This window comes from Octopus bimaculoides, chromosome 9, assembly GCF_001194135.2.
Source record: "Octopus bimaculoides isolate UCB-OBI-ISO-001 chromosome 9, ASM119413v2, whole genome shotgun sequence".
Classification (NCBI taxonomy): domain Eukaryota; kingdom Metazoa; phylum Mollusca; class Cephalopoda; order Octopoda; family Octopodidae; genus Octopus; species Octopus bimaculoides.
In genome coordinates, this window is record NC_068989.1 from 18,199,520 (window position 1) to 18,215,811 (window position 16,292).

At 37.1% G+C, this 16,292-nt stretch overlaps 1 protein-coding gene across 4 annotated transcripts in view; it reads left to right on the plus strand.

Annotated features, from left to right (window-relative positions):
- Positions 1-16,292, plus strand: part of LOC106874424 (hydroxysteroid 11-beta-dehydrogenase 1-like protein) — a 162,683-nt gene that overhangs the window by 111,113 nt on the left and 35,278 nt on the right. For 2 of the 4 annotated variants that reach the window (XM_052970462.1, XM_052970464.1), the window contains exon 3: positions 8,409-8,504. In XM_052970462.1, coding sequence (XP_052826422.1) covers positions 8,432-8,504 — 73 coding nt within the window. In that variant the 5' untranslated portion in view covers positions 8,409-8,431. Of the gene's footprint in view, positions 1-4,091; positions 4,327-8,408; positions 8,505-16,292 lie in introns of those variants that run through there. The other 2 variants (XM_052970463.1, XM_014922154.2) reach the window with 2 other exon arrangements.

Sequence of the window (16,292 nt, forward strand, 5' to 3'; positions counted from 1 at the left end):
TGAAAAGATCCGAAATCAGAAGTATAAAAGGAACCTCGGGTCTTTTCTGTTTAGTTGCCAGCGTCAATTTTTTGTTCGAATTGATTTCATATTCAGTGTAATGATACATTTTTATAGGCTAATTAATGACGTAAAGTAATTTTCGTTATAAATCAATAAATAAAGAGTTATTAATAATTAAAATTTGAAAATTTTGGTAATTTTAGCCAATCGTAAGCCAGAAACATTCATGTCTGTTTTTATAGTAACAAGCGTACATATGAGAACTCTTTTGCCTGTTGCCATAGTAAACAGTTTTGAAAAGTCTTTTATCTGAGAGGAAGCGCGTGTTGACAAATGTTTGTTTACTCGTTTCTTTTTGTCATTGAGGTGGTTGTGAGGTGTGCTAAAAATAACGGCTAAATAAGATTTTGGGGATAAATCTTTTGAATTAAAGTTTATTTGCCAACATCTCGCTCCTGTTTTTATCCTTTAAATTAACATAGACATTTATTTACATGAAAGAAAATTACTGAAGAACTTTCTTATTCTTTCTGTTAAAAATTGTAATGTTTATCGCATGTAACGTTATTTATTGCATTTGCATGAAACACTGGTGGTTGTGAGGTATGCTAAAAATAACAGCTAAATAAGATTTATTTACATGAAAGAAAATTACTGGAGACAACATGTGTTGTTCACAAATATTGACAACACGTGCTATTTTCAAGATGTTGACAAAACGTGCAGTCATGCACAAAATGACAGCTTCCAAATTTTGTTTCCTGACTGGATGAAAATGATCAAAATTTAAACCTCTATAAATATTTTTAAATATTTTTCTGGAAAAATTGAAATAACTGCAGCAATTCAGTTTGTGTATTATTGTGCCAAATTTAAAGATTTTCAGTAAACTTTAATTTTTGGAGCCACTAGCAACCAAACAGAAAAAAATCCGGAACCTCTGCTGAAACATTAAAAAAAACATTGGATAAACTCCTACTGGTGATACCAGGCCAGCCAAGTATTCAAAGATACACTCAGGGAAGATTAGCTGCTATAAATTCAATCATAGACCAACTTCCTTCTATAAAGTGACAAGAAGTAAAAGTGAAATTCAACATTATGGAAGCCTGGAGAGGTGACCTGAGGGAGCACCTTCCATGCAATGGAGACATGGTTGAACTACCCACTTATTGTGTAGTCTTTCATTCAACCAGAATGCTGTAGAATTTTGCAGACAGGTTGAAGCCAGGCCACAGCAGAACAGTGGCTAACCTGAATTAATGAGGATATTGTAAATCCTCTATATGCCTAGCATATCATGTATCTTCACAACACACAGTCTACTTCATGTTGTAGTGTTCAACCACATTGATCTTGTGGGTGTGGGGTAGCAAAATGGACTGATCTATGATGCAATCAAGATTTATTGATTGGATTCTGGACATAAATTTGAAGATATATGAGAACTGTATGAAACAATAGCAAGGAGGTTCCAAAAGTAAACTGAATCAGGAGCTCATGTATACTGTAAATACTCAAATAATAAATAAATACTTATCTTATGGATCTTGGAAGGATGACACTAGAAATTTATACCAGATGGATTTGAACTCAGAAGGAAAACTTCTCACCAGCCTATTCTCACCGGAAATAACTCCTCTACTCTTTCTCTCCCTCTTTCAGCTAACATACCATCTTAAGAAAACATAAATAATGTAAACCATAATGCTCTATTTTCTTGGAGCTAGTTAGTTCAACAACACAATATTTTTTATGATTCTTTAAAGTCTGGAATTTCATAGATACAAGAGTTTTAGTTGTCTTTAGATTCCATTCTTTGCCCAGACAGTTCCTTTTATTTGATTAGCTTTTTGTCTGTCTGCAGATAAAATACCCACCAAACACTATAGTCTTTTCTTACTTTTGTGTGTGTATAATAAACAAAAGAAAGCCAGCTGTGCAGGATGAGGGGAGGGACCCCCACTTTCTTTCATATTATTTTTTTTAAAGAACTTTTTGTTTGTTATTTTAAAGACAGTATACAATTTTGGTTTTAATTTCTCTTTTTTACTTTTTATTTTATTTTTGTTTCTATGTTTACCAAAACAGAAGCTTAAATTTCTGACTAGTATTTTCTTCTGTTTATTATTTTCTTTTTGTTTTTTTGACAATTATTTTTAGTTTTCCCTAAATAAACTTAACATTAATCCGCTCTCATTTCAAAAGGGAGAAAATATGCATGTGTATGTATGTATGTATGTATGTATGTATGTATGTGTGAGCTTACGTGCATTTCTATGCAAGTATGTGTAAGTCTCATAGTATGTGCTTGTGTATCTGAGTGTGTATATCTGTGGGCTGGAGAGGTATGGACAGAGAAGCAGGCCAAGTGGTTAAAAAGTTTCTTTTGCAATCATGAGGTTCTAGGTTTGATCCCCCTGCTTGGAATTTTGGCCAAGTGTATTCTGTAATAACGTTAGGTCAACTCAAACCTCGGAGTGGTTGGCATTAGGAAGGGCATCCAGCTGTAGAAACTCTGCCAAATCAGATTGGAGCCTGGTGTAGCCATCTGGTTCACCAGTCCTCAGTCAAATTGTCCAACCCATGCTAGCATGGAAAGCGGATGTTAAACGATGATGATGATACATGTTGATGTATTTGTTTGTTTACATTTGTGCTCAGTTTTGTTATCACTTCTCCTCTTAACAAATTGTGTACTTACTTCTTACCTTCAAACATATCTGAGATATGTTTGAGATGCCTTACTTCAAAGTCAAGCTAGAGTTAGTGACAGCTGTAAAATAATGCCTCAATAATATATTCATCTAACCCATGCTAGTATTGGAAAATAGAAATAGAAATAAATAAATAAATTACATTTCTCATTAACTAATGGCTTTCCTTCTAATTAAGGATGCAATTTTTGTTGATTAAAAATTCTTTTTGGCTAATTACACATTCAGTCTGTTGACCAACACAACTATATTTATCGTAATGTCTAATTACAACCTGTTTTTCTCATCTTAGTTGTTAATTATGATGGATATTGATACATATATTGGTGCATGTTTGATCACATCAGTAAAAAGTTTGCTTCACAATCTCATGGTTCCTGATTCAATAACACTGTAAAGAACCTTGAACAAGTTTCTTTTATCATATCCCTGGGTTGATCCTTCAAGATTGAAAGTGGTCATGAGGAAATTGTAGAGAAGCCTATAAGATGGACTGTATCTATCTTCTCTTCTGGTAACAAACTTAATAAGCTACTTAGTTTAACACCAATGCTGGACCAGTAGGTAACCTTGGCAAAGGGCACTTTGTTGCAGACAGGTTACTGATTTGATAACACACATGTTTACTCCTCCTTTTCCTCTTACCTGTTTCAAAGATCTTTCACAAAAGTCATGAGAACTGCCTCTTTCTCCCCCTCTCACATACTCATAAAAAACAACAAGGTTTGATAGCATACCATTATGAGCATTTGTATTATTATTGTTGTTGTTGCTGTTAAGGTGACAAACAACGGAATTGTTAGAGCATCAGAAAAACTGCTTAGTGGCATTTTGTCCATCTTTACATTCTGAGTTCAAATTTCACCAAGGCTGGCTTTGCTTTTCATACTTTCAAGTTTGATAAAATAAGTTGGAGTTGAGCACTAGATTGATATAATCAACTAGCCAAAATTTCAGGCCTTGCGCCTATAGTAGAAAGGATTATTATTATTTTTATTACTTTTATATTTCATTTGTTTCTCCATTATCAAATGCAAACACTTCAACCACTTAAATCAGGATTGCAGGAAATGTTGTCCTCACACACACACACACACACACACACACTCTCTTTCTCTCTCTCACACTCTCTCCTCTCTCACACACTCTCATACACTCTCCTCTCTCACACACTCTCATACACTCTCCTCTCTCTCTCTCATACACACACTCTCCTCTCTCTCTCTCTCTCTCTCTCTCACACACACACACAGTCCTCTCTCACACACACACACACACACACACACACAGTCCTCTCTCTCTCTCTCTCTCTCTCTCTCTCTCTCGCACATTTTTATTTCATCACCCCCCCCCCATTGTTTACGAAGTAGATCCGGGAAAATCAGTGCCAATCTATCGAACCCCATCTCTTCCAGTCAACACTCACAACAACCACCTCTCTACTCTCTACTGCTATCTCTACTACCACTGACTTTGCGGAGTTTCCTTATAAGCTCTCTTCATTAATTGAAGCACTTATAATTGATAAGCATTTTGTTTAATAACTATAATTTTTCGCCAGGAAATAATTGATTGCAGAAGAAAGCCAAGTTTTTTGTTTATTCAGGTATACATACAGTTTTTGTTTTGTTTTGTTTTATACTTTCTTTTGTTACATAATTTAAACATGTTGGTTCTTATTTGTCTCATGATACCATGGATTCTGCACCTGATAAGTTTTCCTTTAGTATGTGTTAACAGAGCAGCATTAGTTGTGGCTGTAGTGGTCCACACATCATTGACAGTCCTTGCTATTGTGACTTCACTTGAAGGTACTGTCTGTTGATGTTGTCCTGGTGTTGTTTTTCCATAAAACTACTGTTCTTCATGGTAACAAGACTCAGCTTTTCTTTCTGAGCAATTACCTCGTTTTAAACACTTACTTAGAATGGTCATTTGCAATGTCCTCATTTCTCAGTGTCCATATCCAGTGGCTTCGAAATGAAGGTAGTGTTACCCTTTTAATCACTTGCTAGAAGCCAGCTCCCCATTTTGCAAGATTTTCAAAATTTTCCCATCTGATACCTAGTGAATTACAATGTTACTGATAGAGCAAGATAAAGAGGCTGGGTATCAGGAAGTAAGTCAAGATGTTATTGTTGATTACTTCATCAGTTTCATAGATGCGCATGATGCATCTTGCTGTATAGTTTAAACAACAACAATAATAGTCCTTTCTGCTGTAGGCACAATTTCCACCTTCAGCTCCTCTTCCCTACCACTATGGGGTCCTCTACGCAGTTACATGACTTGCTACGTTCAATATGTAGAGCTTACTGTCTTAAAAAAAAAAAAAAAGGAATGAGGCACAAAGCCTGAAATTTTCATGGAAGGGGCTAGTCAATTACATTGACCCTGAAAGGTTAAAAAGGAGAAGTCAACCTTGGTGGAATTTGAACTCAGAATGTACAGATGGACGAAATGCTGCTAAGCATTTTGTCTAGCATGCTGATTCTACCAGCTCATCACCTTGACAATGATGAAAATAATAATCCTTTCTTATTTTGGCACATGGCCAGCAAATTTGGTGGGTGGGGAAGTCAATTACATCAACCCCAGCGCACCAACTGGTACTTATTTTATCAACCCTGAAAGAATGAAAGGCAAAGTCAACCTTGACGGAATTTGAACTCAGAATGTAAAGTCAGAAGAAATGCTGATAAGCATTTTGTCCAACACAGTAATAATTCTGCCAACTTGCTACCTTAACAGCAACAATAATAATAATAATAATAATAATGATCTTTTCTGATATAGATACAAGGCCTGAAATTTGGGGGAGGGGACTAGTTGATTACATCGACCCAGTGTTTCACTGGTACTTAATTTATCGACCCCAAAAGGATGAAAGGCAAAGTCAGCCTCAGCAGCATTTGAACTCGGAATGTAGCAACAGATGAAATACCCCTAAGCATGTCATCCAGCATACTAACAATTCTGCCAGCTCACCACCTTCATAATATTAATAATAATAATAATAATAATAATAATAATAATAATAATAATAGTAATAGTTGTAGTAATTTATCACTTAATTAAAAATTCTATACATAAGTTTTTGTGACTAGTACTTTTTCAATAAATCCCTTGAGGAGGAATGATAAAGTTGACCTTTGTGGGATTTCAACCAGAATGTGAAGGATATAGACACTGTCAGGCATCTCATCCTACACTGTACAGATTCTGGCAACCAGCACCCATTACATTAACATAAGGTTACCAAGTTATTAGGGGAAAATTGTATAGCTGTCTAAATTTACTCTAATACAATATTTGTAGTGATTTTTTTTTTTTTTTATCAGCCCTGGATGGATAACAGGCATTGTCAACATCTGCAGGATTTGAACACAGTATAAAAATGACATAAACAGTGCTGGAGTATCTATTCCATTGCTCTACTGTTCATGCTACCACTTGACAAACCTACGAAATACTTAGCTATAATATCCCTCAGTTCAAATCCCCTTAAAATTTATATTGATTTTCATCCTTCCCAGGTCAATTAAATGCATACCAATTGAGTCCTGAAGGTTAATTAAATTGTTTACATTGTTCTTATTGATTAAGTAACCTTTTGTCTAAGTAATTATTGTTAGATCTACAAATCAATGTTATTATAAACATCTGCTTTTATAATCTGTGTTCAAATTCTTCCATGATCAATTTTCCCATTCTTTTGATTAGTGGTTAGCAAAATAATAAGTACCATTCAATTAAATCAACCCACCCTGCTCTTTAAAAATTTTGGCGAAGTGCCAATGTTAAAAAAACCATTATTATAACATCTAATAGAATTTGTGTAGCTTTTGTTAAGATGTATATCCAGTAACATCTACAGGCATAGGCACACTGGGTAGTTAGCCAGTGGTTCAGATCTGATCTATGCAGGCTATGGCACACTGTCAATAAATAAATATTGGGCCCTGTGAATTGATTTACCTGGGAGTCTATAATGCTAAGATGGCCCAGTGTTCAACTTTTAACATTTCTTAAATGCTATTTTGTTTATGCATTCAATAATTCATATTAAAATTTTGGGCTTCCCCATTCTTTATTTTGTGAAAAATATCTGCAAGAATTTCTTTCTAAATTACGTATGGAAAATATCTTGGTATATTTCTATTGTCTAACTGTTACAATGTAGCTGATACACACAAATATTTATTCTAAGTTTTTTTTTTTTTTTTTTTTTTTTTTTTTTTTTTTTTTTTTTCTTTGGTCATTTATTATATATTAAGTCATGAATAAATAGCGGTATTTGTCAGGTGGAAGCTGATCACATTCCTAGAAGATAATAACTGGTACTCCATGACATCCAGCTTGGCTTCCACTCAGGAAGAAGCTGCCTTACACAACTTCTGCAGCATTATGACTGGGTGTTAATGTTCAAACATGGATGTGATGTATCTTAATTTTGCAAAAGCCTTTGATAAGGTTGATCATGGAGAATGATATAACACAAACTACAGGGACTCAGCATATTCAGAAAACTGGGAAAGTGGTTACATGACTTCCTAAAAGACAGAAGCCAGGTTGTGGCAGCCAATAAGACCTTATCTAAGGAGACAGTAATAGTGAGGTGTGTGACTTAAAGAACTGTCTTGGAGCTGCTTTTGCTTATGGTGGCTCTCTTGGACATGACATTAGTTACACTGACAGCCACACTTACTTATTAAACCAACTATACAAAAGCAGTACTAGCAGTTAACGAACATTTTGATGCTAATTTTCTGCAGAAAGACTTAGATGCCATATATAAATGTGCTGAAGAAAATATGCAGGAAAATTCCAAGCCCTCAACTATCAGCCAGCTTTGGACCAAAAGGAACAGCAATCCCAGAGTCAAACGCAGTGCATGATCTGCGGTTTGATTTGAACACTGATGTCTCATTTCATGTACATATCACCAGGATGATGGCAATGTGTAGGTGAATGGATGGATGGATTCTGAGAACTCTCAGAACAAGGGACCAGAAAACTGTGTTGATTCTATGGAGAACATTTGTCCTCAGCTGTCTAGACTACTGCACTCAACTGAAGACATTTCCACAGTGTCAAATTAATAGCACGACTTGAGACAGTTCGTCAGTTCTACACTATGAAGATTTCATCAATGGAATGACTGGGTTACTAGGAGAGACTGACAGAATTATGACTCTACTTCTTCGAATGAAGGCAGGAAAGAACACACATATGCAAGAATGCACACTCACATACAAATGCATATGCACATGCATAAACGCATACACACTCTCCTTTTCTCTATCCCTCCCTTTCTCATGTACATGACCATGTAACTACATATATATTAACCAGCCAACAGACACATATGATGACAAACTTGGAGTAGAGAGGGCATGCCATTGATGAGGCTGTGAATAGTGGCAAAAGTACTTTAACAAACTGATTGATTGATTAACCAAGTGATTAAACAAGCAATTGATTAGTTAGTTGGTTAAATAACTAACCAATTGACTAGTAATAAAGAAGTGAAAATGAACCAATGTGTGTGCTTATTATTGGCATAATGACCCTCCCAAAATACAATAAAATCAGCTAAGATGTTTTTTCTAAAATAAAACCTACAAAATAATATTTATTGAACCATTACTATTTTTGCTGACTTCAATGTTTACTGGCTTATTACAGAAGTTGAAAGTAACCTGCTAACTATGTGGCTGAAACTGGTGGCTGTTGGTGTGGTGGCCTACGTTATTTACCAGATGAATGACATGTTTGATCTCAGTAAGTAATATTTGTATTTGTAAGTTATTTTGTAGAGTAGCTTGATCTTTCTTAAGAAAATATTTATGTGTGCATGTATGCATATACACACACTACACATACATAAATGTATTATACATATATATATATATACATATTTCAACCGTGTCCTTGCCCCACTAGTGGTTCCCCTCCGACATCCATGATACTTACTATTACTATGCTCTCTGTCTGTTTAACTCTTTTTCCTTCCCTTCTGGCCCCTCTAAATTTTTGTTCACTCTTGATATCAAAAGTTTATATACGGTGATCCCACACAATGAAGGACTTCTTCCACTCAAACACTTTCTAGAGCTTTGGCCTGACCCTCAACCTGACATCTCTACACTTCTTCATCTGGCCAAACTTGTTCTCTCTCTCTCAGCTGCTTCTCATTCGCAGGCGATTTTTACCAACAGATCTCAGGTGTGGCTATGGGAATGAAAATGGGCCCAAACTATGCAAACTGTATTGACATGACCTCACTCTCCTGCGAACAACTAGACTCCTTTCCCTTTTTTGTCCAATCCTTCCATCCTGCCCTCGAATTCTCCTGCACTACCTCTAACTCTTCCATCAAATTTCTCAACATTTCTGCCAGCATACACCACTCCCCTCTCACTACCTCTATCCACAACAAATACACTGACCCACACTCCTACCTTAACTTCTCCTCCTCCCACCCTACCCATACCAAAATCTCCATCCCCTACTCCCAATTCTTCCATCTACACAGGCTCTGCAGTGACAACCATGACTTCGAGACCCAGTCTCAACTCATGGCTCACCATTTCCTCCTACGAGGATATCCCCTCACCACTATCCACACTGCCCTTGCCAGGGCACGATCTGTGGACTGTGCCTCTGCTCTTTCTCCTCGCATCCACCCTGCTGTTGCCCATCTCCTGTTCTCCTCACCTACCACCCTTCCACTCTGCCCCTCCAACGCACCATTCTCTGAGCCTTCCAGCGACTCCTGTCTGACCCCTCCACCTCGCACATCTTTCCCAATCTACTCCTTCCCTCCTTCAAATGAGCCCATAACCTGCATGACACTCCTGGCCCACAGTTTCTTCCTTAATCCCACCTCTCAGCCTGGCTTGTTCCCCTGCTCTCACCCACAATGTCGCACCTACCCCTACCTCCCCAATATCACAATCCTCACAGGCACCCGTCATCATCCCTATCACATCACCAACTCCTTTACTTGCACTTCTAGTAATGTCATTTACTGCATCTCCTGCTCTTTCTATCCTTCCCTGAACATTGGTCAAACGGAATGCCACTTAGCTGACTAGTTCAAGAAGCACCTCCAAGACATCAGACTAGGCAATGACACCCTGATCTCACACCATTTCTGCTCTACTGCTCATTTTCTACATTTGTCTATGATCGGACTGTTTTTGTGCAGGGGCCATCCGGACTCCTGCCTTCACTGTGAACAGGAACTAATCTTTACTCCTTTGCACCACATGGGCTCAACTCACCTCCTCTCTTCATCTGATACCAACCTCACCTCCTCTCTTCATTTGACACCAAACCCACACAACACTACACACACACTAGCACTGACCACTTCTCAGCACCCACACCATACACCGTCATTCACACACCCACACAGAATCTTCAATTGTATCACTACATATACACCACTGTATGAGCAACCACACACACTGTTTAACTCAGTACACACACCATCATGCACACTCCCACACCCACACAAGCACATAATACCTGAACACAGACAATATATACATACACATGCAATATGCATTAACACATGCAAAATACATAGACAAAGATAACTTTCACCAACATACATACACCATACACAAGCACATTCTTTGGTCACAGACACACACGTGCACACACCACATGAAAAAGTTCACATCAACTGCTACATACAACACATGCACACATTGCACACACATCAGTCACATCAATCACTTGCTCTTATTCACGCATACACACACCATTCTCCCATACACACACATGCACATGCACCTTTTCTTGTTGGGATCACTAGCACTATTATTATCCCCCTTTCATTCAACCTCTTTTTTTATTATTATCTCCCTTTCTTTCAACCTCTTTTTTTTTTCAAATCATTCACCATGCTGAACCACTGAACTCCACATGTTTTTTTCATTTTCTCTGTTTATTTTCTCTTATTCTTTTCTGTTGAAGAGTGTAGGCTTAAAACATAAAACACTTTTTCATTTTTCCTGAGTTTATACACCTGCTTGTTGTTCATACACCTGTCTTTGCCTTATGTTTTTCTATAAATTTCAACTATATATATATATATATATATATATATATAAGGCCCCTTTGGTCATGACTGATCATGGGATTACACCCACAAAGTTATCCTCCAAGGCACACGTCTAGGCAATGTTGTTTATGGAAGACCAACAGTCAGCCATGCATACCAGCCTCCCCTCTCCATGCCTCTAACATTATCCAAAGGAAAGGCAATTAAGATTGGTTTAAACTTTTTAATCTTGTCCAAAACCAAAGTAAAAAAATATGAACAATTATATGGATGAAAATTCTATATTGCCCATGGGTGGATTTCACTAATATATTTTTGTAGGTGTGTGAATCCTTGTATTTCTCAATACAATGAAGTTACCAAAAATAACACATCAATATTACCCCTGAATAATGCTTTGGTCAACAGCTCACTATAACACTTCTATTACAGTCTCAAGGTTTGTTTAGTGAAATTGTGTAAGAGAAAGAGAAGTGATGCAGAAATAAATTTGGACTTTAAAAAAACGATTTGGGAATAGAATGAGAGATTGTGAACTTTGGCATCCAACCTTAAATTCTAGACAAGAAATCATCACTTATGGTTTAATGCATCTATTCATGTTACAAAAAGTATTATCACAAATAAAAACAAAAGGAAAAATTCATGGTATAATCTCTTTCTACCAACGAGAACCTAACCCTAAATTATGATATACTCCAAGACAACTTATATCAACAACAGGGACACATTCTGCTCATATCATTTATTCATTTGTCATGCTCCCACTCATCGTAAGTCTATGAGGTGATACCAAAGAAAACATTCTGGTTCATTTTTTTGACATACACACAGACATCAGCACGCGCGCACACACACACCAACTAGATTATGTAATTGGTGAGAAAGCTATAAGAGTACAGCTCAATGTCTGCTATCACTAAACTTATTAAGAATAGTTAGTGGGGGAGAATGTAGAATGAGGTGATGTGGTTGGTGATGGTGGTGGGAGAGGGGGGGTCTGCAGTAAAAGAAAAAGTGACAACTTCTAAGGAACCTAAAATGGGATTAGGTTGAAAATGGTTGGGCACACCCAACTACTTGTTCCTGTGGGAGGAGGATGATTGTATGCAAATGAACCCTGCTAAGTAGGGGGGATAGGGAGAAAAGTGAAGTGGAGTGCAGTCACATCACCCTCATTCTACTGGTGTGTTGCAAGTTTATTGATTATCATCAACAATAAATAAATAAATAATAATAATAGTAATAATAATAATAATAAATTGGAAGTATTATCATGTACATTGTTTTGTCTTTGTATAAAAGATGGGCTACAGCAAATATTCTGCTCAATACCACAGATTTGCTTGTCAGTTGCTTGACCTTAACCAGTTGAGCATGTCCCTTGGTGGCTGACGATATGTGCATCTCTGATCATGAGCAGAAGTAGTGGGGGAGCATCATAGCCATGTGTTGAGAGGAATTCTTTGGGGTTTGGATAATTCACCTTTGGAAACATGGGTATTTCATTCAACATCCTTAACCCTTATTCAGGGACCTTTTGAGTGAGATGGACTACTCGACCTGAAGAAAATTCTAACTGGGCCACACCTGCAAGGTCATATACTGTTTACCTTGATATAAGATCAGTATGTCACGTATATATGGTTGTGATGCATGTGCCTGGTGTACCCTTATCAAACAAGTAGTCATGAGGGATATTCTGGGCTTCATATATTTTACCCGTTTCACTTTGATGGCATGCACTGCTCTCCCAATAATAATAATAATAATGATAATAATAATAATAGTTCCAGATTTTGGTACAAGGCCAGCAATTTCAGGAGATGGGGTAAGTCAATGACATCGACTCCAGTTTTCCACTGGTACTTATTTCATCAACCCCAGACAGATGAAAGGCAACGTTGACCTCAGCAGGATTTGAACTCAGAACATAAAGCCAAATGAAATGCTGCAAAGCATTTTGTCCCATGCAGTAACAATTCTCTCAACTCAATGCTTTAATAATAATAATAATAATAATAATAATAATAATGATAATAATAATAAATTCTTTTATTGGCCACAAGGGATTACATAAAGTTACATGAAGAGACAAAAAACAGGATGATACAAATGGATTTTAAAAGCATGTGAACAAAAAATAACATAGAAAATTAAACAAATAAAACTCCCAATGGAGGAGGCAGTTTAAAGCTACTCATGGAAAAACCCACAAAAGCCATGGGTGCCTGACCAACAGGACAAGAGCCCTTCTTTTATTTTCCACAGGCGCATGCTCAAAATCAGTCCTTTCACACTGGCCATTTTTTCAACATTCACCCACCTTTCAACAAATTTGCTAGAAGGCAACACTTCCCTCTCCACCCACACTTTTCAAGTGAAACTTGTAAAAGTTTATGAGGGCTTAATAATGATGATGATGATTTCAAATTTTGGCACAAGGCCAGCATGATCAGGAAGGGGATAAGTCAATTACATGGACCCCAGTACTTGACTGGTACGTAATTTATCAACACCCAGAAGGATGAAAGGTAAAGTCGACCTCAGCAGAATTTGAACTCAGAACATAGCAATAGATGAAATACTGCTAAACATTTCACCCGGTGTGCAAACAATTCTGCCAATTCACCACCTTGAATAATAATGATAATAATAAGGATAATCCTGTCTACTATAAGGACAAGGCCTGAAATGTGGGTAAGGGGATAGTTGATTTCATCGACCCCAGTGTTTCACTGGTACTTAATTTATCAACCCTGAAAGGATGAAAGGTAAAGTTGACCTCGGCAGAATTTGAACTCAGAACGTAAATATGAGTGAAATACTGCTAAGCATTTTATCCAGTGTGCAAATGACTCTGTCAGTTCGCCACCTTAATAATAATAATAATAATAATAATAGCAGGAAGAATGGAATACTGCTGAAGAGTACATGTCATGAAAACAGAGCTCAACTCAAAGAATATCTGCTATAAACCTTCTTGCAATCCCACTTACAGTTGCAAAATCATAAATTGGAACATTAGTGAAGTAAAGAAAATGGACACCAAAATCAGATAACTTCTGACCTGTAATAAGCTATATCACCTAAAAGCAAAACTGAATCACCCCCTATCTACCTTGTTGAAATGGAGGTAGAGAAATTATCAAGCTTGAGCAGTTATGCAAAAAAAATATCAACCATTGGACTCAAACAATACCTTAAAACTGCAGACAACCAGATGCTGAAAATGGTTGTAGAACATGAAAGGAAGAAAAAAAATTACATTCAGTTATGAAGGAAAATGGGAATTATACAGAAGAATTAGGAATACATGATGAAAATTTTGGTTATACTGCAATAAGACTGCAAATAACGCATGTTGGCAAAAGCTGAAGATCAGTGGAAACTGTGCACTAAACTGGAACAAGAACCACTGCACAGGTCGTATGTCCTCTGTAGCAAAGAACTTTACATAGATGAAACTTTCATCCATCAGTGGCTGGAGAGTTCTGGACTAATAGCAGAAAGTGAGGACTTCATTTTGGCTGTTCAAGATCAATGTCTTTCAATGCACAACTTTCAAGCTGATGCAATCAGAAAAAGAATTGACCCAAAGTTTCGATTTTGCAATGAGCAGATTATGACCATTGACTGTTTTGTTTAAGGCTGCAAATTATTGGCTCCCCAGGAGTATAAAACTAGGTATCATAGAGTAGGGCAGATCTTACAGCATAAAGATAAGGGGAAAAATGGTGCAGGAGATGAAAATGTGACAAACCTTTGGAATTTTCTTTCCAAAAGGATCAAGGCCAATAGACCTGATATAAACTGTGAAGGACAGTAAAAAGAAAACATGCCTGTTAATCAACATGAGTGTATCATCTGATCAAAATGTCTCTAGGAAAGAATTTCAAAAACTCAGTAAATAAATATCTAATAAATGAAATTGAACAAATGTAGCATCTTAATGCCTGTACAATACCAATGGTAGTTGGTGCACTTGGAATGATTAAAAAGGGGAACAGAAAAGTATTTGACCCAGATACGTGGAAAGTCAACCATGCAAGAAGAGATACAGAAGTTAGTGGTGACTGGCACTGTACATGTCTTGAAAAAGGCATTATTAATTGAAATATCTTGCTAAGACATTTACTATTTTGTTTATGCCCTTGTGTGAACAATTGTAAGCCAATCGATTGTTAAATGTGCATATTACCAAATTTTGCCTTAGATATCAGGGTGACAAACAGCAAGATACCTTGCTAGAAGCCAGTCTTCTAGTTTACATACTCAAAGGTACCCATGAGAATCTTTGATGTTGGATTGGACAATAAATCTTCCATGTCTTCTAAACAGTTGTGCATGAGCTGGTCATAGATTACTAGCATGGTTTTTAAACAAAATTAGGGAACGTCTCTTCTTAAATCAATACTTTACTAATCCCTCCTTCTTCATTCAATTCATTCAGTAGTTCTGACAGTTCTTTGCTCTTATTTGAACAACTGTGATTTGAAAATTCTGACAAAATGGTTGAGGCATGCTCTTTTTTGTATGGGAATATTTTTTAATGATTATTCATCTTTCTCTCTGTCTCCAGTAGTATGAAACTCCTGCTCCTTTTCCATCACTTTTTCATTGCTACTTGACAATGAGGCACACCACTACTAGTATTGATTGGAAGAGGGATTCTTTGGTTTCCGGATAATCTTTAGTTCAGATGCAAACAGGAGTATCCTGTGAGCATCAGCACCCATGTCCAGCTCTTACTGTTACTCTCAATGCTGTTCTTTCCCTTTTAACTTCTCCAGTTCCTCTTTACAGAAAGCTCTTAAATGATCTTTACTGCTGCATGTATAGCAGCTGGACTTTATGCCTGCATGGCCAGTCTTAAAAACATTTCTCTCCACCTCCATCCTCTATTATGAGGCACCCTAGAATCATTTTATGATTTTCAAGGGTCGGCACTTGTGCCGGTGGCACGTAAAATACACCATATTGAGCGTGGCCATTGCCAGTACCACCTGACTGGCCTTCATGCTGGTGGCACGTAAAAGCACCCTACACTCTCGGAGTGGTTGGCGTTAGAAAGGGCATCCAGCTGTAGAAACTCTGCCAAATCAGATTGGAGCCTGTTGTAGCTATCTGGTTCCACCAGTCCTCAGTCAAATCGCCCAACCCATGCTAGCATGGAAAGTGGACGTTAAACGATGATGATGATGATGATGATGATGAATGCTCATAAAGACACCATCTGACTACATTTTAGCAAATGTCACATCAGCCCCAATCACCTACTCATATTGTTCACCCAAAGTTACAATGATCGCACTGACCAGTACTATCTAATGATGTCACCTAAAAAAAACCACACTAACCAGAACAGTCAATTGATGACAGCTTGGTAAACCACCGACACCACTCATGGACCACACAATCAACAATATAGACTACAAACCACTTCTGAAGTATATTTTAAGTATCTTTAATTCAAAATGTATATATATATATAT